General features: G+C 45.6%; 1 protein-coding gene across 4 annotated transcripts in view; it reads right to left on the bottom strand.

The window, feature by feature from the left end:
- Positions 1 to 461: 461 nt before the first annotated feature.
- Positions 462 to 23626, bottom strand: part of LOC133893204 (serine/threonine-protein kinase STY46-like) — a 29661-nt gene continuing 6496 nt past the window's right edge. Inside the window, exons 5-15 of one of the 4 annotated variants that reach the window (XM_062334177.1) lie at positions 18038 to 18148; positions 16116 to 16163; positions 15535 to 15710; positions 15352 to 15459; positions 14866 to 14939; positions 14567 to 14739; positions 2056 to 2151; positions 1410 to 1490; positions 1262 to 1315; positions 863 to 994; positions 462 to 790 (exon numbers count right to left, since the gene is read on the bottom strand). In XM_062334177.1, coding sequence (XP_062190161.1) covers positions 719 to 790; positions 863 to 994; positions 1262 to 1315; positions 1410 to 1490; positions 2056 to 2151; positions 14567 to 14739; positions 14866 to 14939; positions 15352 to 15459; positions 15535 to 15710; positions 16116 to 16163; positions 18038 to 18148 — 1125 coding nt within the window. In that variant the 3' untranslated portion in view covers positions 462 to 718. Of the gene's footprint in view, positions 791 to 862; positions 1186 to 1261; positions 1316 to 1409; positions 1491 to 2055; positions 2152 to 6628; positions 6771 to 6918; positions 7093 to 7171; positions 7283 to 7315; positions 7576 to 14566; positions 14740 to 14865; positions 14940 to 15351; positions 15460 to 15534; positions 15711 to 16115; positions 16164 to 18037; positions 18149 to 23626 lie in introns of those variants that run through there. The other 3 variants (XR_009904456.1, XR_009904455.1, XM_062334178.1) reach the window with 3 other exon arrangements.

Genomic DNA, 23626 nt, shown 5'->3' with positions numbered 1-23626 from the left:
GATTTGCAGGGACCCAACACAATTGAGAGAAAGAACAGCCAAAGAAAAGATGCTTGACTGTTTCTTTAAGGCTATCTTGGCATAGAACACAATCCAGTTAGTCAGATTCAACTGCAATTTTCAAAGCGTCAATTATATATAGTTGTGAGTTATGTTGGAGGGGTAGCTTTCAAGTATACTTTTCACCTGATAGCGCACTCTCCCTCAAACCAAACAAGTTATGTTTTCCTAATTCTTTCTTTGAAATAGCCAAGAAAACCACGGTGTTAGATGGATGAAACAAATTCCACGCCTTTCTTTTTTTTACTTTGATGTCTTCCTTTCAAGAAGAAATCTACTACCTTTGAACAAAGGTATCTTCGTTATGTTATTTCTTTTCCTAAAACAATTGAATTAAGCTTTTGTAGAACCTCCCTTTACTCAATTGGAACGTTGATGTTACAACTACAGACATGGAATACTAAATTAATGTTTCTTCGGCAGAAGGGAAAGGAAAAGCCAGGTTTAGACCGATACATATGCCCTTCAAACTTTAAAGTGGTGCAACTCTTGCAAGATTACTCAAATTTGTAACAAACTCATCAGACTATATTCTGAAATTATCACTGACCTACCGATAACAGTTTTTTGGATGACTAAAAACATAACCTTGCTATCAAAGAAAAAATGAAAAGGAAAACAAAACAAAGGCGTGGAACACTAAACAAAAACTGCCGCATCAACAGCCTCGCCTCTGCCCGGAGTGAGATCGACCTGGATGTCTCTTGTGGTGCCCGGAACTTCGAACCACCTGGCAACGAAGTGTGTGAATCAAGATGAAAATGAAAACAGGGGAGATGTGTGGATCTTTCCGTGAACAAACCTCCTTCATGGTGTTCAGTATATCTAGAATCTCTGCAAAGGTTGGTCTTAGGGCTGGATCTTTCTGCCAGCATCTCTGAAGTAGATCCACAAGCATAGGATGAGTATCAGCAGGAATAACAGGCCTCAGATCCTGCGAGCAGAAAAGTTGGGGTTAGCTTATTATCAGTATTCCAAATTTGCCTGCATACTAGGGACCTGTTTGGATCATAGGTACTCTCCAGCAATTTCACAAGCAGCAGTTCAACTCCCGCAAGACTCAGAAAAATTTCCAGCGTTCCAAATCAAACCTAGATCTAGCCTGTTGTTTGTAGTTTTCTCTTTCTGCAAATTGATATGTAGTATAATAACAGCAAGTTTTTTTCTGACAAACCACAGTAATTGTGTTAAGTCACGATACCTTTTGAACGACAGAAACTGCTGCCTGAAGAGGTGTCATGTCTTCGTAAGGAAGCTGGAAGGAAAATGCCAAGTCAACAATCAGCTAAGGACAACAACTCTGCATTACTATTATGTCTTACAACGAAATGCTAGCGAGAGAAGATAACCTTTCCAGTCAGCAGTTCCCAAAGAACTATCCCAAAACTGAAAACATCTGCCCTATGATCATAGGGCAAGTGCTCAATGACCTGCAAGTATTTCTAGTAAAACGATGCTACAAAAACAATAGGTGGTATTCCTCTTAAATGGCACAGAGCTCAAGTGCATAGTGAAGATGGCACATCCATATGACACCTAAGGAACTCAATAACCCCAACAAACCAAAACTATCTGGCATGTTCTACTGAACCTGCCGAAGTAACTTCAGTTTGACAAGTAAAGCACTGCGTTACTCTGGCTGAGATCAGCAGTTCCATCTCACAAAAGGCTCTTGGGATTTTTCAAGGGTACTTTCTGGTATTGTGAGGATTTGTTTTTGCGATTCTTAAACTGATCTTATATGGGAACAGCAATAATTACAGCAGACCAAGTAAAAAAGTTATATTCAGACATGCTAGAATGGGTGCAGCAGCCTTATTGCAGTTCAAGAAAAATAATAAAAAGATAATGAAATGTATCACAATAGCTTAGGTTATGGTAAGCTGCTCGAAGAAAAACATATTCTTGATTTATTTAAAAAGGACATAGAATCACTTAGTAATCTTGAATAAAACATTATAACGCCTCAATAACAAGCAAAATGGTAAAAGCAACCTCAGGAGCCATCCATCTGTATGTTCCTGTTTCTGCAGTCATAACTCCTGACTGGTCTTTAACCCTTGCTACCCCAAAGTCTGCAACCTTGACAACCTGCAAGGTTACGAGTGGTGCGTGTGATAAAATAAGTCCAAGGAACAATAACTATATCATTTAAGTGGTCCAATAATTAGAGTTAATGTATATTTTATTTATTTAGAATATATATACATGCCAAGGGCAATGAAACATAACCAGCTCAACATGGTCATGAGTCATTCTTGAAAAAAAATGTCATGGTTCACAAGATAGATTCAAGGTTCCATCGATTGGGTTCAGGGTAGGCAGCTTGGCTCAATCTTTGCTTATAGGTATCAGCTTAGTCCCGGCATGCACGCCTATGTATTAAAAATATAGTGAATGATTTGTGGTTGTGGGATTAATCAACAGACAGGTGTGCGGCAAAAAAAGGATAATTGGGCAGATGGCTTCACACAATTATTTATTGCAGGCACAAACTTAGGCCGAGATGTTGATACATGTTACCATATGATAACTAAATCCACTAGCTTAACCATCTTTGATTCAATGTCACAGCTAGCATAAGATAGCGTAGAGGTGTCGAGGGTTAGTCCCTGACAATGATTTCGGGGTATGCTAGACAGCGGATGCGTGAACGGTGTTCCAGAAATTGATGCGTGCGTGTACGATAGACTCAGGGACATAGGGAGTTATACACGTTTAGACCTCCCGGAGGATAATACCCTACATCCTGTGTGTTGTGTTGTGGAGGATCTCAATTGGTTACAGAGGTAGTTCTAGCTGGCTGCTAGACTTGATCTGCCCTTTTCTCTACAAACGAGATTCTCGTCCCTTTATATAGTAGGGAGGAGGAGAACTTACATGTAGGTCCAAATAGAAGATCTGGCTCATCCTAATATCTAACACAAACCATCATTACGAAGGACCAGGCATGTCCACTTGCTCGGAGGGCTCTGTATATCTCATCGCCGTACGCCGCTGTGCTAGTCTGCAAAGTCCCACTCCACAGCATTTAATGATACGGGATGGGGCAATGCCCCCTTATGCCGTCTCCGACCACTTGCTTGATCAGTTAGCTGACAATGTCCCGTCTGTCGTGCGGCGCCACATCGATCTGCAAAAGTCTCACTCCGTAGCATTTAATGCTACAAAACGGGACAATGCCCCTCTGCGCCATCCATGACTTCGTCCACTAGAGTTGGCGTCTGGAGAAGAAAAACACTTGAGTGGATGTTAATAAATGTGATTGGACAGACTGTGTCAGATCCAGCCCTGCGACCAGTGAGGCCGGTCGCGGGTTTATGCGATGGGGCAGGGAGACTGGCCGTGTATGCCTTGTACTGGTCGTGGGGACCATACCCTGGTCGCGAGATCGACCAGTTTTAGGAAATATATGTCTCTGGCCGTTATATCCCTCGCAGGACCCGTTTGCCAGAGTACCCATTTACTCAATACATCAACAGTAGCCCCCAAACAGTAGCCCTCGTGACCGTTGTCCGGCTTGGTCACACCACTTGGGCCCCGGGCAGACGTAGTCTGCTTAGGGAGTGGTCATTGACGCCGTCAGTCCTCAGAGTGCAACTTGAACTTCGTGTCACGTGGGGAGGTTTAAATGTCCAGAGAGGGAAAAAAGAGGGTACAAGAGAGAGATATTGATTACCATGGGTCCTGAAGGACTCTTGGTTCCTTCTGTGCGCCCCTCGGGTTTCGAGCGGTTCAAAGGCCGCGCTGGTTGGGTTGTCGCTGCAGTTTAAAAAAGGAGTGCTTGATGGACTTTCGACCCACCCCCTCGCCTTTCCTCTCACGCTCAAACCTTTAGTGCCTAGAGTCCATTCGCCTCCATCCCGTCCCGCGTTCTGCTCCGTAGTGTTTGCAGGCCCTGAGGCCATGGCGTACTCCCCTCCTTCATCGCCGGAGAGGTCGATGATCACAGACAGCTCGGCGGGGGCAGAGTCGCCTCCGGCTCGGGATCGGCTCGCCGTGGTGCTTCCGGAGGCAATGGTTGTTGCGGGTATGCTTGCGAGGTTGAAGCCAGCGACCATCGAACTCACGCCTTTCCAAAGAAGGTCGTCCCCTGCCAGTCCGTCTCGATCTCCTACCCGGGCGGATCCCTCGGCTGAGGTCATCGATATCTCTGATGACGAGGAGGGGGTCGATTGGGACCTTCTGGAGAAGGAGATCGATGAAGAGGAAGAGTTAGAGATAAAACGGAAGGAAGGTTTGCAGGGTGCGCCGACGCCGGTCAGCAGCCCCAGCAGGGTTTTTGCATCGACCACCTTCCCTGAACTTTATGCTAGTTGTCGTTCGATTCCCGGAGTGGTAAGTTGTCGCTCCAGAGAGGAGTATAAGAGGTTCCTTGACTCATTCAAGGGCAAATAGAGGCAAGAGTTCGATGGATCCTTTCTGTCAACTTTGTGCTAGCCGTTTGAGTCAGGAAGGATAGGGCAAGCATGTAATAGGATAGTTAGTCCGATCGGATGTAACTAGTCGACCTGTAACCTAACCTTTCCATGAATGAAAGTGTGGGGGTTGAACGCCTGTTCTTGTTCTATTCCGCACGCTAGTCAGGTTCTTGGTGCGCGAAACAATGCACGGCTCGGCAAGTCCGTCAGGGGCGAGTAGTGCAAGGCCCTAGCAAGGACTTGTGACCTTGTGGTCATTGTCTCCGGCCTCCTAGTTGTTTGGCATCTTGGTCACTAAGTTCTGTAGTGGCCGTCGAGCATGGTCGCGTGAGGTGGTCGGAGAATCAATGTGTCGAGAGCCCGTGGCTTGGTTGTGAAGTCTTGCAAAATAGAGTCTGGATTTTTTTTTTAATTTAAGAACTTACAAGCTGTATTCCACGCTCGTCTGAAAGGTCCTACAAAGTAGAAAGACAAGCCCATCTTTGAGTGACCCTACACATAGAACCTGCGTAACAAGGCGATGTTCCAAGAGTTGTGTAATTCACGGCCGTCCTCCATGGCTAGCTTGACTGCGCCAGGTCGGGTGATGGCGACCACTTTGTAGGGTCCCTCCCATTTGGGGGAGAGTTTATTCCAACTGGTCTTATTCTAGATTTGCCTAAGGACGAGATCGCCTACGACCAGTGTTCGCTTCCGCACCTTTCGATCGTGGTAGCGTCTGAGGGTCTACTGATAACGGGAGGCTCGAATTAGAGTGCAATCGCGGAACTCTTCGATCAGGTTTATATCATCCTCCCATCATACCACCTAGTCGTTATCTGAGTAATTGTTGACTCAGGGCGACTGAAGGGCGATTTAAAAGGGGAGCATTGCTTCGACGCCAAAAACCAGGAAAAAAGGGGTTTCAGCTATGACCTGGCTAGGGATCGTTCGTAACGACCAGAGTACTGTGGGGAGTTCGTCCACCCAGCGTCTCAAATAGCTTTTAAGCTGGTCGAAGACTCGAGTTTTGATCCTTTGTAGTATCATCCCATTCGCCCTTTTGACCTGTCTGTTGCTTTAAGAGTGAGCCACAGACGCATAGCAAACCTTAGTCTCTATCTCTTCGCAGTCGTCTCGGAAAACACTACTGGCGAACTGGGTTCTGTTATTCGTAATTATGAAGTTTGGATTGCCAAACCGCACTACCAGCCCTCGTTTGAACTTAATCGCGGCTGTGGCGTTGATCTTCTTGACGGGCTCGACTTCGATCCACTTAGTGAATTTGTCGATTGCCATGAACAGAAACTCAAAACCACCTGGGGCTTTAGGGAACGGTCTCACGATATCGAGCCCCCAGATAGCGAAACGCCAAGAGAGTGGTATAGTTCGCAGTGTCTGGGCTGGTAGGTTGGTATTTCGGCCGTGGTACTGATACGACTCGCACTGTTTCACCAGCTCGCATGTATCCTGGAGGGCAGTGGGCCAATAAAATCCTTACCGGAACGCTTTTTCGAACAGGGTGCGGTATGAAACGTGCCTACCACATATGCCTCCGTGGATATCAGAAAGCACCGTGCTCCCTTCTTCCTGAGTGATGTATTTCAGTAAAAGATCATTACTCCCTCAGCGGTAAAGGCGTCCCTCTACCAGGGAGTATCATCTTCAGGGAGTGCTTGATTCTGAAGGTAGTCCAAGATCTGATCCATCCAGATCGTACCCAAATAGAGCAGAACGACCACATGATGGCTGTCCGAGGTCGATAGCACTGAAGGAGACGTTGCCTCCAAAGGTGTTGCCTCGGGTGCTCCGTTTCCGAGCAGAGCATCCCCTTCAGCTTGGCCTGAGACCGCGGTGGATGGTCGTGGGAACCTTTCTTCAAAGACTTCGATCGGGCCAACTCATCGGCTAGGAAGTTGTCGTTGTGAGGGACGTGCTTGACCTCAAAACCGATGAAACGTCGCTCTAGCCTTCTCACTTTAGCGAATGCTGCCATTGTCGGGTCAGAGCACTAAAACTCCGTTTGCACCTGGTTTACGACTAGTAGCGAGTCCCCTATTGCCAATAGTTGTTTAATCCTAAGTGTGAAGGCTGCTCGCATTCCGGACAAGAGACCCTCATTTTCAACAGTGTTATTAGCGGCTGGAAAATATAATTGAACTACATACCTGAGGATGTCGCTAGAAGGTGAGGTTAGAACCACTCCAGCCCCAGCTCCCTTTAGTGTGAACGATCCGTCAAAATGCATAGTCAAGTGTTCGTCTGTCTCTGGTCGCTGCACCTGCTCGGGCTCGAAGGACGACCACTTGGCTACAAAATCAGCCAGTGCCTGAGACTTGATAGACGTTCAGGGGATGAACTAGAGATCAATTCCTCCAAACTCTACTGCTCACTTTGCTGTTCTTCATATCGTATCTCTATCATAGAGAATTTTTCTAATTGGGAATGAGAAAATCACCTTGATTCTGTGAGGCTGAAAGTAGTGTTTGAGCTTGCGAGAGCCCATTAGAATGGCGTATAGTAGTTTCTGAGCCTGTGGGTACCGAGCCTTCGCGTCGTGCAGGATCTCACTGACGTAATACACTGGTCGCTGGAGACCTTTCCGCTTAACAACCAGGATCACGCTCGCGACCTGTGGTGTTGAGGCAACAAAGAGCAAAAGCACCTCGTCAGGTCGACGCACAGTCAGTACGTGAGGAGAGGAGAGGTACCTTTTGAGCTCTTGGAATGTCACCTCTGCCTCCGGCGTCCACTGAAAGTGGTCGTTTTTCTTCAGGAGTTTGAAGAGCGCCAGTCCCTTCTCCTATAGCCTTGAGATGAACCTGCTCAGAGCAGCAATACATCCTGTTAGTTTCTGAACCTCCTTTAATCTGGTCGGGGATCTCATCTAGTCGATGACCCTGATCTTGTCAGGGTTCGCCTCTATCCCTTGATGAGACACGAGGACTCCGAGTAACTTCCCTGTCGGAACCCCAAACGTATACTTCTCCGGGTTCAGCTTCATATAGTGCTTCTGGACATTGTTGAACATTTCTTGAAGGTATGCGACCAGGTCTGTCTTGATCCTACTTTTGACGATCACATCGTCCACATATGCCTCGACGTTTCTTCCGAGCTGTGGTCGAAGAATAAGTTGAATACACCGTTGGTAAGTGGTACCGACACTTTTTAAGCCAAAAGACATTTTTACATAGCAAAAGATCCCAAAGGGTGTAACAAAAGCCATCTTTTCCTCGTCTTCCCTAAACATACTAATCTGATGATACCCCAATCGAGCATCTAATAAACATAACAGATCACTGTCAGCCATTTAGTCAACTAGCTGGTCGACTCGGGGAAGAGGGAAAAGGTCTTTTGGGCACGCTTTGTTAAGATCAGTGAAGTCGATACACATTCTCCACTTGCCATTGTGCTTCCGGACTATGACTGGGTTAGCTAGCCATCCTGGATACTGCACCTCCCGGATGAAGCCTGCTTACAGGAGTTTATTGATCTCCTGACGAAGCGCTTCCTTCCGGTTGGCTGCAAATCAACGCACTTTTTGCTTTACTGGTCGTGCATCTGGGTGCATAGATAACTTGTGCACGATCACATCCCTAGGAACTCCGGGCACATCATACGGACTGCATGAAAAGACGTCCGCGTCCGGCTGGAAAAAGGTGATGAGCGCGAGTCCCTATTTAGGATCCAGTGCGGCCCCTATCTGGACCGACTTAGTCGGGTCGGTGTTGTTCAGACTCACTGCCTTGAGTCGATCGTCTAGGCTGGCGATGACATGGACCTTTACCGGTCGCCCGCTGGGTTCAGCGGTCACAGGCTGCGATCTGGGAGTTAGCACGACCATGTCGAGGCTTCTCTTCTCATAGTGCAGGGCCATTTTGGCATTGCCAACAATGGTGATGGCTCCTGTTGGCCTATGGATTTTGATCACTTGGTATACGTGGTGGGCAATGGCCATGAACTGGGTCATCGCTGGTCGTTCGAGGATCGCGTTATACGCGGTCTCGAAGTCGACCACATCAAACAGGACCCTTTCGGTTTTGAAGTTGTTCGGCGAGCCGAAGGTAACGGGCAGCTCGATTTGCTCTAGCGGCTTAGCCAAGGAGCCCAGGGTGATCCTGAAGAAGGTTGGAGACGGCCTCAATGAGCTCCTCAGAATCTGCAAGGCGTCCAGCGCGTCAGCAAAGAGGAGGTTGATCGAGCTCCCCATCGACGAGTATGTGACCCAGTCGATGTTCTGCATCGTGGGTTTGACCACGATGGGGTAGCGACCAGGGCGTCTAACGCACGCGGGGTGGTCGGCCTGGCTGAAAGTGAGCAGGACCTCCGACCACTTCAGGTGCGGGCTCGGGTCTGATGCGGTTGCCCACACCTCCTGAACCACCGACTTCTATTCCTTGTTAGAGGAATATATCGTGGTGCCTCCGAAGATGTGGTGGACCATGTGATCGACATGCTGCTATCCCAGTGCTGACTGGTCAGGGGCAACCCCGTCAGACCCGAGTGGCCAACTTCTTGACCATTTTCGCTTGAACGCAATGATCACTCTCCCATGATCCTTGGAATGGTGTTCCGGCGTTCGGTAAAATAGCATATGAAGTCTCGCAGCGACTCTCCTTGTCATTGTCGGACCTGATATAGGTCGTCATCGACCCCTGGTCGGGCGTAGGACCCTTGGAAGTTGGTGACTAACTGGTCGCACAGGTCCTCCCAGGAGTGAATCGACCCGTGGGAGAGTTTCATCAGCTAGGGCCGGGCAGAACCGATCAAGACGGTAGGGAAGTAGTTAACCATGACCTTCTCATGTCCTCCTACAGCCTGCACCATGGTGGTGTAGATTTGCAAGAACTCCTTCGGGTTGGTCGAGCCATCATACTTCTCGGCTAGGACCGGCCAAAACTTGTCCAGCCAGCGCACCTCCCGTAACCGGGCGGATAGGGCATTGTACCTTGTCCCGTAATGGGGAGCCACTCATTGTTGGGCGGCGGCACGCACACGGGGGGAGAGACGGCGGTCTCGAGGTCCCGGCGATGTGGTGGAGCCATCCGATGCCTCCCTGCAAGGGGAAGGCATATGGTAGGTCTGCTTGCCCCCTTCCTACTCCCGCTTAGCCCGGTCCTCCTGCTCTTTAGTGGCCACCTGGCTCTGGATCACGCCGCGGAGGTCACGTTGGCGCAGAGAGTCACGGAGGTCGAAAGGTTGGTTGTCCCGACGTGGTGGTGGTTCACGAGTACCCCCTGTGGTTGAGGGAGCACGAGACCTATTCCACCATGGGCCCTGTCATGACCCTTGGCAACCGTGACCCTCACCGACCTTTGCGATGGGCGCGGTGCATGTTGGCGTGGTCTAGCTTTCGGTGGTCTTGGCCAGGAGGGCGAGATCACGCAACCACGGTGCCACAAGCGAGCCCTCCGGTATAAGTACAGGTGGGTGGCTAAGGAGCACTCGCAGGGTCTGTAGGTTCTGCACCGACATCATGGTCTCGTAGTCGAGACGCTAGGCGCGGAGCGGCGATAAGTTGCGAGGGGGGGAGCCCGTGGCTCTTGGGCGGCGCGATAGCCTAGGCGATGACACCATCGTAGACTACACCTTGTGCAAGGGCTCCTTGGGACGGCGATGGGGATGCGGAGGTTGTCTCGAAGCACCTACCTGTCAGACACCGGACTGGTTTCCCTCTGGCGTATAGCCAGGGGTTCGCCACCGGCGCTTGGGACATGAGGGCCTCCAGCGCCCCTGCTGCATGGTCCGCCATGCAGACCTTGCGTTGAGTCTCAAAGCTCCCGAACTCCGTCTCAGTGTCCCATGCCTGGAGCACACCGGGTTCATCCAGGTGGTACCCCATGACGAATACCTCGCGGCAGTCGGGGTCTTCGAAACGAGACTCAGCGGTTGCCGTGGATCCGACCATGGTAACCTGATCAAGCTTTTCAAACTTGATGAAACGACAAAAATACGCCCCCCTACCTGGCGCGTCAAATGTCGAGGGTTAGTCCCTGACAATGATTTTAGGGTATGCTGGATGGCGTGTCACGTCCCAAAAATGCTAATCTCGTAATTAAGCATGCGTAATTGTTATCGCATATGCTTACACATGTTTGCCTATCAAAGACTATTTGAAACATATTTCAAATAACTTAGAGATGGTTTAGAGCGCTTTGGAGAATCTCTAAAAACCTTAGAGAATGAAAGGAATAGAAGGAGATTGATGAGGGGAGACTTAGAAAAATTTCAGCAAAAGAACTCCTCGCGGTCTGACCGGGGTCCCTCCCGCGGTCTGACTACCAGGTACGCTGCCACGGGGATTTCCCGCGATTCGACCAGAGCCAGTTGCGGTTTGACCGCCAGCACACAGAAGCTCGACTTAAGGTGGTCGATTGACTCTCTCACTCTCTCACTATCTCATTTCTCTCACTCTCTCACTATCTCATTTGCTCTCTCACCCACATGGACACTCTTCCACACTCTCCCACGCCAAGTAGCAGGAGCTACTGCTCCTTTCTTTCCCTAACCGAGCCAAGGAGAGGAGGAGCAAGGAGGGGAGGCCAAGGAGGAGGTCCCTGGTGAGCTCCCCCACCAGAGGTGGTCTTCCCCGTTGAGCTCGAGCTCCTCAACAACGTCTTCTTCCTCCTCAAACCGTCCACCACCTCCCCGACGGTGATTTCGAGCTCCGGCCATTCCCCAACCTCCACGACCGGACCAAGGGTTTGCTAGGACGTGGTGAGCACCCTAACCCCCCCCCCCCTCCCATTCCTTCCACATGGCTAGATTGACCAAATTTGAGCTCACCAAGCTCAACAATGGCCTCCACGGTCATTAAAGGCAATAGCCGAGTTTCGGTCGTTTTTTACATGTGCGTGTTGTCCTACGTAGTAGAGGAGGTCAAGATGATGCTTTAGATCCAAAATCGCAACCCAAAAGCCACTGGAATCATCATCGGTGAGCTCACCAAATTCCCTCAGTCGAGCACAACGATCTGACCGCATTTATAGCGGTATGACCATCGTTCCAAGAGTCGGACCGCCCCCCGGGCCGATCTGACCGTCAGACCCCAAATCTCTCTGCACGCCGGCGGTCTGACCACGGTCAACTCAGACAGTACTGTTTCAATGTAGTTCACCGTTCGCTGAAAGTTGTAAAATTCATAATAAATTCCCCGTAGCTCCAAAACTTATAAAACTAATATTTTTGGTTTCATAATACCCTAATCTACCTATTAAAAATATCACGAACCATGAAATAATTAATTCAATTTTTGAGATAAATTAATTAGGTTGATGCTTCATTAATTCACCGTTAATTCTTTACAAGTCCAAAAATTATGAAACCAATTTTGCTAGTCTTATGACTTGTTTTAGTTAGGAAAAATATTTTCATACATTATGAAGCATATTTTATGACATTCCATCACATACATATTGTAGCATGCATTGTTGCACTTCATTCATACTCATCATTGCATGCGTTTTTCTTTAGTGAACGAAGAACCGGAGCGTAAAGCGATCGTGGTTGAAGGCGACGTCAACCTCCCGGAGTTCTATGAGTGTTGTACGGAGAGTATCAGGCAACCACCTAAGCAACAAGACAAGCATCTAGACATATTGCACCATTTGAATTGAAGTGTGGAGTCTAAAATTGATAAGATATGCTCTATATATGTTTGCATGTGTAGCGAGTCAATATCGGGTTTATGTGAGTAGAACCTATGTTGATTGCATTATACCTTGAGTTGTTAAATATCCATATCTTTGTAACCTTGGCGATATTTTTGATGTCTAATTTACAAGGTCATTCGAAATGCTTAGCGATGCATAGGTCACTAGTAGAAGTCGAGTGGTGGATTGTTCCATCGCTCGCGAGCTATAGGTTTAATTACGGTTCACTATGATAATATTGATGATGTTGGTTAGGTGAGTTATGAGGATGAGACGAGATGTGGGCAGTGTTAAGGGTGTTTTCTGCCCCGGAGGAGTTTCTCGGGGTAGTTCGGGAGAGGAGCCCAGGCACCATAGACCGTTTTGTATTGTTTAAGCACCATCAGTCAGTGTCGTTAGCTTTAGCACTTTTCGTACTTACTACATGTCGCATTATGAGAACGACAAACCGAATACCTTTGTAGTTGTGACCTTTTGGCGTGCGAGTCAATGGTGTGAGCGGACGGGTTTGTAGGGATATTCAGTTTGCTCTAGTTTTGGATGACCCCCGCACCTATCAGCGTATGAGCAAATGGTTAGGGTTTATTGAGAAAGGTTGACTCGAGTGCCCCTCGCGTGGGCCTGTGTGGGCACATGAGCTGTATGGCCCTCAAGTCGTGTAGGTAAAGGAGTACCTCTTGCAGGGTGTAGAAACAATTCGAATTGCTGTGTTCTCGATCATGAGTATGCTTCTGTCCATGAGCATCGGTCGTAGAGTTACGAGTGTGAGACGATGATATGGATGGTCTGTTGGGAATTGTTGATATTGGCTATTTATGTATTGCTATGTTTTCATTTATACTTATGTGCAATTTGTTGGTTACAAGATATGTTGGTTAAGCATAGGTGCTCACACATATGTATAGGTTGCTTAAGCATATTAATGTATTTAACCTTGTGGCATTTTTTTTTTGCTAATGGCTCAATGCATGATCCTTAGAGTCATGTTATTTATATGTACCCTATATGGATTAAGTATTGCGAATACCTTCGTACTCAGCTGTTCTATAGGTTTTGCAGGTAAGGAAGAGACGGTGTTTGGTTACTTCACGTCTATCGAGGGTGACGGGTATGAGTAGGCAACTACTCAGTGGTCGCGTTTTTGGGGTGAAGCCTGAGGGCATATGACTTCACCTACCTTTTGTGGTCTATAGCTTTTATTTCCGTTGCGTAGTTTCTCTTTTGGCTAGGAGTTGATCAGTTTTAGTATCCTCTTAGATCTCTTTTGTTGTAAATTGTTAAACTTGTTAATACTTAAGATCTTGTAATATAATTTAAATTACTCGCTCTTTATTAAGCTTGGTTGTGATTGCTTATGTTAGAAAGGCATGTGTTCCGATCTTGGGCACAAAACACGTGCCGAGACTACCAGGATGATATTCTAGTTAATCGTTGAAGTCGTGATTATGTAAATGATCGACTTAGTGACACAACCTGTTCAATCGCATTTATTTGGAAGGTTCCTCACACAGCGGGTGCGTGAACAACGTTCCAGATGTGTGCGCGTACGATGAACTCAGGAACACAGGGTTATACAAGTTCAGACCTCCAAGAGGATAATAGTCCTATGTCCTGCGTGTTGTGTTACAGAGGATCTCAATTAGTTACAGAGGTAGTTCTAACTGGCTTCCGGACTTGATCTGCCCTTTCTTTCTACAAACAGGGTCTTCATCCCTTTATATAGTAGGAAGGAGAAGAATTTGCATGTGGGTCAAAACAGAAGACCATGCTCATCCTAATGTCTAACACAAGCCATCATTATGGAGGACTAGGCGTGTCCACTTGCTCAGAGGGCTCAGTATATCTCATCCCGTGCATCGTGTGCAGGTCTGCAAAATTCCACTCCACAGCATTTAATGCTACGGGATGGGACAATGCCCGCATGTGCCGTCTCTGACCACTTGCTTGATCGGTCTACTAACAACGTCCCGTCCGTCGTGCGGCGCCGCATCGACCTGCAAAAGTCCCACTTCGTAGCATTTAATGCTACGAGACATGACAATACCCCTCTGCGTTACCCATGACTTTGTCTACTGGAGTTTGCGCCTGAAGAAGGAAAATACTTGAGTGGATGTCAATAAATACAATTGGACAAATTGTGTCAGATTCGGCCCTGCGACCAGTGAGGCCGGTCGTGGGTTTATGCGATGGCGCAAGGAGACTGATCGCGTATACCTTATACTAGTCGCGGGAACCATACCCTGGTCGCACGACCGACTAATTTTAGGAAATATATGTCTCTAGCCGTTATATCCTCATGAAGTCCGTTTGCCAAAGTACCCTTTACTCAATACACCAACAAGAGGTATCTTCTATACTTTCTATTATTCTGAGAAGTGAGAATTGTAGTAGTTCCATATTGTTAACGTAAATGATGCATCAAATGTTAATAATATATGACGAGCAGACAAGTACCTGATCATCCATTAGAAGATTAGCAGTCTTCAAGTCTCTGTGGATAATGTTAATCTGATGCAAGTAGTTCATTCCCTTGGACACGTCAGATGCAACTCTTAGCACATCCCGGAGCTGAAAATTTCCTCGTTTATTGTAAAGGAAGTCAAAAATACTCCCTCCGGGCATGAACTCTAACAATGGAAGACAAAAACTAATATGAATGATGCTCCAAAATAGAAATATAAGAGAATCTGAGCAGTACTGAGCACATGAAGACCTCTTCTGCGTCAGTATTACTCTCTGTTAGGCCTGTATACCTGTAACTATACACAAAATAGGAGGTTTGGTGCATGCACCAATAAACTGCACAACATTCTTGTGGCGGACCTTTCTGCGAAAATAGAATTAAGCACGGGTGGAGAAGGTGACAAAATAGATCAAGAACGACAGCATACCAGATCAATTTGAAAAACGAAAGAGATGGGAGTGTTATGCTTATGTCAAGATTGACAAGCATCCAATCATCAAGCTCAGAGCATGATGCATTATTCTAATAATTATCCTTCAAAAATTTGCTATGTTTGACTAAGAACCTCAAGTAATATTGTTCGTGGTCAGTAAACCCAAATTCCAAACATACGAGAATAAGCATTTCTTTCAGAAATATAGCATCATATTACTTCTTAAACACAAAAGTTATTATATCGAATCACCTGAGCAATCATACAAATAAAATGGAACAGAATCCTACGAGCGTGATAGAAGTTGTAAAATATTTAGAATAAGTAAAGCTCATCACTTACTTCATTATATATACTTCCTGTGCAAACTCGCGCAGCATATCAACGCTAACCCGCTCAGGCTTGAGTACTTTGATTGCTACGTCTTGACTACAGTATGTCCCATGGTATCTGATGGTTAACATGCCAAATAAGTCAGTTATTCATAACAAGTATTATTACCTTAGTTAACTTCTTAGAACATACAGATCACCAAAAGATCCAGAAGCTAATTTTTGTTCAAATTTGAGAAGCCTGGGATCAACTTCCCAAACATCAGTTGCATCAGCTGGTATCTGGACAAAGTCAGATGAAGGAGAGTCCTCCAACAGCTGGTGACCCATCCTAACTGGCATCGATTGGACCAATGGCCATGCTCTGTACTGCATTATTATTAGAAAAAACGTAGAAGGTGAACCAATGTACAGAAAGTATTTAGACCATAAACAGCATGAAGAGAACCAGGTCCAGGTGTAATGGCGTTGTATGTTTTCAAGTCGTTCCCCAAGGCTAAACTACACTGAGGTTAACTGTTCTTGCTATTTTGATAGCCAAACAAGTCATACTATCTAGCAACAATAAGATTTTGTGGACTTACAACTTTTCATGGACAATGAAGTTTTAAACAGAACAACAAAAGTAAAAAATTGTAAACCTCAAGTGATTACTGGTTACAAATTTGTAGTACAACAGAACTAACATGAGACTTGCCATATAAAAGTAAGAACTTAGAAATTAAAACTAAAACTCAGTTACATTCCAGCAAAAGGATTGTTCTATCCTGTTACCTTTATTTTCTCAACACCTTTCCTCAATGCACTTCGGAGAACATCAACCTGGACAATGTTGGAAAAGAGTATGAAACAAAAGGCTAATAAATATAAAAGGTCAGAGATATAAATATTTTAAAATTTCAAGTGGCCACTCCAGGCCAGTTACAACTTTGCGACAACTCTGAAACTTTCTTATGTGTCACAACCAGGATTGTATTTTCGGGTATCGGTCAACAAGATTGGTAACCGCTGGTGTGCCAGAACCGGTCTTTAAACAGTTACTAGCAAGAATAAGAAATAAACAATCTGAAATCATGTGTTCATATTTTCAAATCAAATATCTGGAAACTTTGCCTCCCTAAAAAACCATCCGAATGCTATCGAGAACTGACGATTAAGCCATCAAGAAACAACACTGAATCACATTAATGAAATGGGATTGGAAGGTTGTCAAGCAAAAGGGCAATTGCTGGTTTGGAGAGATGGTTTTGGTTTTCTACAGTTTGTTTTCGTTTGACAATAAACCATGTCCTAACCAGTGGCGTCCATTTTCATATTTACTAACGTGAAATATAACAAACTAACAAATCAGTACCAACAACCCAAGATTTTCTTCCCTTTTGCTGCTTCTAAGATCACGTGCAAATGCATATGGAAGAAACTACAACTGCCAAGGAACACAGGATGCATGTTTCAAATGCAAAACCATCAAGTGACATGCATTTATTTGTTATTTAGACAACGATACAAATCAAATCCTCTGTTTTCAATCTGCCAGAATTTCTGTGTTGCTTTTTCGGTCTCCGTCTTTTTTCTAGCCAACATTATTCATGCTTTCTAAGTAAAAAGAAGCCAGCATAGGCAGAGATGGAATTTGTAACAAGCGAGACAAGAGTAGGAATATGATAGTTCAAGGCGGACGATAGATGAGATGTTATTGCAGGCAGCCAGGCACCAATGGCAACGATACTGTGCGTATCATTGACCCTTGAGTTTCCAAATTCCTTTGTTTTCAGAAGAGAGATTTCGGATCTAAGTTGGACCAGTTCAAAATTTGAATTTAAAACGGCCATGGACAAGTACTTCAAAGTGCAAAGTGATGCCTATAATTGATCCTTGATCCTTCAAATCCCTCCTTTTATGGAAAGAGCTTTCAGATCTAAGTGGGACTGTTTTAAATTTGGGATTCAAAACACAAATTTTTTAGAGTTTGGATAATCTGGTCAGCTTCGTAGAACCCACTCTAATCTGGGATACTCAGTAACCAGCGATAACCACCCGGTTACCAACAGGATCTTTAATCCTGGTCACAACCATGACACATGATGACAGGTAAAAGAAATTTTGATTTGTTAAAGTAAACTAAAGGGCCCAAAAGCATTACATGTAACTGAATAGGCGAACTTTATGTTTGCTTCCTTCTTGCCTTTAGGCATGCTGTCACACATAAACTATGACATAGATACCTGGGGTGGCACATTTCAAAATAATAAAAAAATAGCATTAGAACAATGCAAGGGAAGATTATTTTAGCTAAGTTTGAACTATAATAGCTTTGACCATTGAATGTTAGCTAATCAAGCAGATAAAGTGAACTCTTATATTTGTTGGTGTTACTGTTCAAACCATGTTATCGCATCCGTGCAGTGTTAAAACCTTGTCGAATTTTAGTAGAAATACTTTGGAATTTGTAAGGTTTGTGAAATAGTCGGTATAAATATACTAATATCTAAAATGCTTCTGATTTTGAGTCCAATTGTACTCTGGAATACAATGTCGAAATTTCCTGTCATTGGACAAATAACGAAATTTAAACCTAAATCTGACTGGACATTAGGTGTACGCACATTCAGTACATAGGTACTTAAGAATTGTAGTTTCAGTGTACATGACCAGTACTAAGGATAGTTAGGTTTTCTCCAGAAGTGTTGAATTACCTCATACTTCCAGCCCTCAACAACAAAGATGTCTAAGGAATAGCCATCACTCGTCGAGTATGCATGTGCTTCTTGGATATTAAGACCAAGCCCCCCAAGTAGAGAGGTTAGCTGGACGAAACAAAATGTATATATTACTTGACCCAAAACAATAGAAAGCAACTAGCCAAAAGTAAATCATAGTGGCTCAAGTGTTCTGAATCATGAAGAAATAGAGAGTAGAACCAACTGATCAAGTATAAAACTGTAGTATATAAATACCCATTTTTTTATGGGAACAGTATGTAAGATCCTACCGAAAATATATTATTAATAATATGACGTACGAAAGAGGAAATAATCCACAAGACAAAACAAGAACTGGCATAGCTAGTAAACAAGAAAACTAACTCTTATAAAGCTTGTCCTACAGACAAGACCAACCGATCCACCTATTGCTACACAAGAACTTCCAACAGTGAAGCAATTTATATATAAACATTCGGTGCATGCAATTAACCCATCCAATTAGACAAGGCTTCAATCATTTGCGTAGAGCTTCTTGTTGCATATTCTTTAGAAATTTTAATGTGATAATTGCTTCTCTGGGCTGAATTTCATTAGCAGCTGGGCCTTCTTATTGGTTTTGGGCCCAGGCCCTTGTCTGGTGTGCCCTAAAGGGTGCCGGCTGACAGGGTGAAGAGAAGAAGGAAAAAATCCCCTTCGGGGGAGAGGGATGGCGGCGGCAGCAACTGCCTCTCCGGGCATCTCGCACTCAGGGCCGTGCTGGGCGTCGACCTGGCAGGTGCTGGCCGTTTGATGCAGCTCGATGGGAAGGTGAGCGCGTAGGGTCCGGAGGAGTGGCTCCTCTGTGCCATGAGTCTGCTGCCGGCCTTCCCTTTTTCTACTGCGTTTGTGAGTTGATTCAGGTGAGGAGAAATCTTGGGCATCTCACATTTTCTGATTCCCCTCTTCCCTCTGTGATTTGAGCTTTAGCGGTTGGGAGCTCAGGCTCCAACTGTGATTCGGGCGGAGCTCTTGCGGCACTGGGAAGGTGACTTGTTGGTGTCCGAAGCTGCGCTGCCGAGGCTCGCTCGCACTGCAGTGGCCGTGCGGTCGAGGTACTGTATCTCCGTCATCCCTCCCTCCGGCGGCAACGGCGGGTGGTTGGATTTCTGGAACTGCGGCAACTGAGCCGTGCCTTGCCTCACTCACCAGCTCGTTCCAACATATTTCACTGTGAGCTTTCTTCTCCCTCTGATCTGAACTGTTGGATGCCTGGTATACTTGCTCAGTGATGATTAATTTCATTGAAATTGAACTAGGATGTTGAGTACAATAGATACAACCTTGATTCTCTGTTTGCAATTGGCATAGGCAGTGATATGATTTTCAGTTTGATTATGTGAACTTTGATCTCCTGTTAGCTGAATTCTGATTTTAGTTGTCTGTCACTGCCTATTTGCTTGTACTCCTGGACTTGAGTGGTAACTGTCTCTGAGTTCAGCACATTGTGAAGATTGCTTTGCAATATGTAGCTTGGAGCAGCTTCTGTACTCCATTCTGTCACTTGCGCAGGGAGGTGCTAGTGTTCTGAACTTCTGTCTTGTGAGAACAGAAGAGTTGTCTAAGTGCTGAATTCTGGTTTTCAGTTATAATACCTTGGTAATTCTATCCTGGAGTTTGTAGAATTCAGAGAATTGCATATCAAGGTTGTTATCTAGGTGTGATCTCATATTCTAGTTTAATTTGTGATACGGCTAATAGGTCAGCGTGGGAGCAGATCTTTAATGATCTGGAGCCAGCTGACAAGAATCCTCTGAGAGCCATTTTAATACCACATCAAGTTCAATTCAGTTTTAAATACATGATTAATATTTTCTGTGCTCATGGTATGACAGTCATGTCTCTCATATTCATGTATTTATCATGTGTTTCCTTCTGCTCGTGTTATTTGTTTATTGGAATATGTATATATATGCTTTTTATATCGCACATATTACAACAATCCAGAAATCCAACTGCTTCTGTGATGGCTAGCTTTGGCTCTTCTGCCCTACCACCGTCGTCCTTGGACGCGATTAAGCCTGAGAGCTTCGATGGAACCGGCTTTAAGCGCTGGTAAGCCCGGATGAGGCTATGGTTGATGGAGCTCGGATTATTCTGGGTCCTCACCGAAGAGCCACCCGCCCCTCAAGGGGAAGCCGTGCTAGACGAGGTCAAAAGAACGCGTCTCGACGCGTTAACGGCCCGTTGGGAGAAGGCAAATGCCTCAGCCCTAGCACGTCTCTTGGCCGTTCTGTCGAACAGGCTCTTCGACGTCTACGTGGAATCCAGGGAAGCACGGAAGGTGTGGACGGAGCTGAATGACAAGTATGCTGAAAGCGATAATGGCAATGAGTCCTTCATGGTGGCAAGCTACCTGAACTTTTGCATGCGAGATAGCAGATCAGTTATGGAACAAATTCATGAGTTACAGCTGATCGTGCGTGATTTAGGCCAATATGGTTGCGTCCTCCCGGAGAACTTTCAGGTTAATGCCATTCTGACCAAGCTGCCTACTTTTTGGCGTGACTTTGTCACTGCACGTCGGCACTTAAAGCAGCGATTGACCCTTAATGAGCTCATTGCTGCTATAAATGTCGAAGAGAAGTCAAAGGCAGGCTATGATGGGGTGAAGGCGCCCGCTCAAGCTAACCTTGTCGAGCACAAGAAACATCCTGGGAAGAATGTGAAGAAAGAGAAGGCTAAGCCTGGTTTTTTTGGACCGAAGGCTAATGCTATGAAGAAGAAGAAGAAGCCCGAGATTGTTTGCTACGTCTGCGGCGGGTTGGATCATAAGGCCAATAGATGTTGCGATCGTAAGGGCAAGGGGCCGACACCTGAGCAGCAAAAGGCAGGCAAAGCCCAAGTACATGTGGCGGTTGTAACGGCCGATGATACTGGCAAAGGTGACTCCACTAGTAGGTATGTACCTGAGATCTTTATGGCAAACTCACTAGTAAGTTGGTGGGTTGATACAGGTGCTATAAGGCATATCTGTGCTGATCAAACGTGTTTCACTTCTTTACAGGGTGCAGATGGTGGATCCGTACTGATGGGGAACGGGGTCTCAGCAGCTGTGCGCGGAGTAGGACAAGTGAGCCTGAAGCTGACTTCTGGCGAGACTCTTGTCCTCAAGGACGTGCTGTTCATGCCTACCATGACCCGTAATCTTCTCAGCGGATCGATGTTGTGCCGGCAAGGAATAAAATTAGTCTTCGAGTCAAATAAAGTAGTGATGACCAGGTGTGGGTCGTTTGTAGGAAAAGGCTATGATTGCGGAGGTATGTTCCGCATTTCTATTCTTGACAGTTCTGCAAACATTTTCTACTCTTCCTATTCTAATAAGAACATTGATATCTGGCATTTACGCTTGTGTCATGTTAATAATGAAGCAATTGTGGGTATGAGCAAGATGGATCTTATTCCTTCATATAATTATGACAAGAGTCATAAGTGCGAGGTGTGTGTAAGCAAAACAGCCCCGCAAACCGTTTCCCTCGGTCGAGGGGAGAAGCACCTCGTCACTTGAGCTGATCCATTCTGATCTGTACGAGATGAATGGAATATTAACTAAGGGTTGCAAAAGATACTTCTTTACTCTTATAGATGATGCTACTAGGTTCTGCTACATCTTTTTGCTTAGAACAAAGGATGAAGCTTTAGAATACTTCAAGATCTATAAAGCTGAGGTAGAAAACCAGCTGGGGAAGACAATTAAGAGACTAAGATCTGACAGAGCTGGAGAATATATTCCCAAGGATATCTCCGAGTTCTGTGAAGAAAGTGGTATAATCCATGAATTTACGCCACCATACTCACCTCAGGCCAACGGAGTAGCCGAGAGAAAGAACCGAACCATTTGTGACCTGGTTAACGCCCTATTACAAAGTTCTGATATGGCTAACTCATGGTGGGGTGAGGCTGTTCTCACAGTTAACTATGTCCTGAACAGGGTCGCTCCTCGAAATCGCGAGGTAACCCCTTATGAAGGAGGTAGGGGAGGAAACCGAATCTGTCCTTTCTTCGCACTTGGGGCTGTTTAGCTAAAGTACATGTTCCCCTGCCGAAGAAAAGGATATTAAGACCAAAGACTGTTGATTGTGTCTTCCTAGGGTATGCACACCAGAGCACAGCCTATAGATTCCTAGTGGTCCATTCTGATGTCTCAGATATTGCCGTTAACTCGATAATGGAGTCTCGGGATAAGACATTCTTTGAGCACATCTTTCCTATGCGAGCGAAGGAGATTGTTTCCCATGATCTTTTAGTTGGTGACCATGTTCCTCAGAGTGTTGATGACATGGTTCCTGATTTGGAACTTAGGAGGAGCAAGAGACAAAGAACTAGAAAAACATTGGGAGATGACTTTGTCACCTATATCATGGATGATGAACCACAAAACCTTTCAGAAGCATACGCTTCTCCAGAAGCGAAGTACTAGAAGGAAGCAGTCCGTAGTGAAATGGACTCGATCATCACTAACGGAACCTGGGAGTTAGCAAACCTCCTAGTGGGCTGCAAGCCGGTCAGCTGCAAATGGATTTTCAAGAGAAAGCGCAGACCCGATAATACTATAGAAAAGCACAAGGCCCGATTAGTGGCTAATGGTTTTACGCAAAAGGAAGGAGAAGACTATTTCAATACTTATTCTCCTGTGGCCAGATTATCCACTATCCGTGTGCTCTTAGCACTGGCTGCCTCGCATAATCTCCTTGTGCATCAGATGGATGTCAAGACCGCTTTCCTTAATGGAGAGCTGGATGAGGAGATTTATATGCAGCAGCCAGATGGATTTGTGGTAATAGGACAGGAGCGTAAAGTATGCAGGCTAATCAAATCCCTGTATGGTCTCAAACAGGACCCTAAGCAATGGCATGAAAAGTTTGATACTACACTGACTTCGGTGTTAATGAAGCCGATAAGTGTGTGTACTATCGTTATGGTGAGGGTTGAGGTGTTATTCTATGTTTATACGTGGATGACATATTGCTGTTTGGGACAGACCTGGAAATGATTAACCATACCAAGCCTTTTCTATCTCAGAACTTCGATATGAAGGATCTGGGAGAAACTGATGTAATATTCTAAACATCAAGCTCCTAAAGGGCGAGAATGGGATAACACTCAGTCAATCCCATTATGTGGACAATGTGCTTACACGTTTTGGTATGATAGACTGTAAGCCTATAGCCACGCCCTATGATCCAAATGCTAAGCTGAAGAAAAATGTAGGCCATGGAAAAGACCAGTTAAAGTATTCACAGGTGATAGGTTTCCTTATGTACTTGGCCAGTGCAACCAGGCCTGACATCTCATATGCAGTATGCAGGTTGAGTCGTTATACGTCCAACCCAGGAGATGATCATTGGAGAGGATACTCAAGTATCTAAAGGGGACAAAGAATCTTGCGATTCACTATTCTGGCCATCCTGCAGTCATAGAAGGATTCAGTGATTCCAACTGGATCAGTGACTCGGATGATATGAAGGCTACGAGTGGATATGTTTTCACTCTAGCAAGCGGAGCAGTGTCTTGAAGGTCATCTAAGCAGACCATCCTTACTCG

The sequence above is a fragment of the Phragmites australis genome, chromosome 15 (assembly GCF_958298935.1).
Source record: "Phragmites australis chromosome 15, lpPhrAust1.1, whole genome shotgun sequence".
Taxonomy (NCBI): domain Eukaryota; kingdom Viridiplantae; phylum Streptophyta; class Magnoliopsida; order Poales; family Poaceae; genus Phragmites; species Phragmites australis.
The sequence above is the reverse complement of the archived record's forward strand: the minus strand, read 5'-3'. Positions and strand labels throughout refer to the sequence as shown.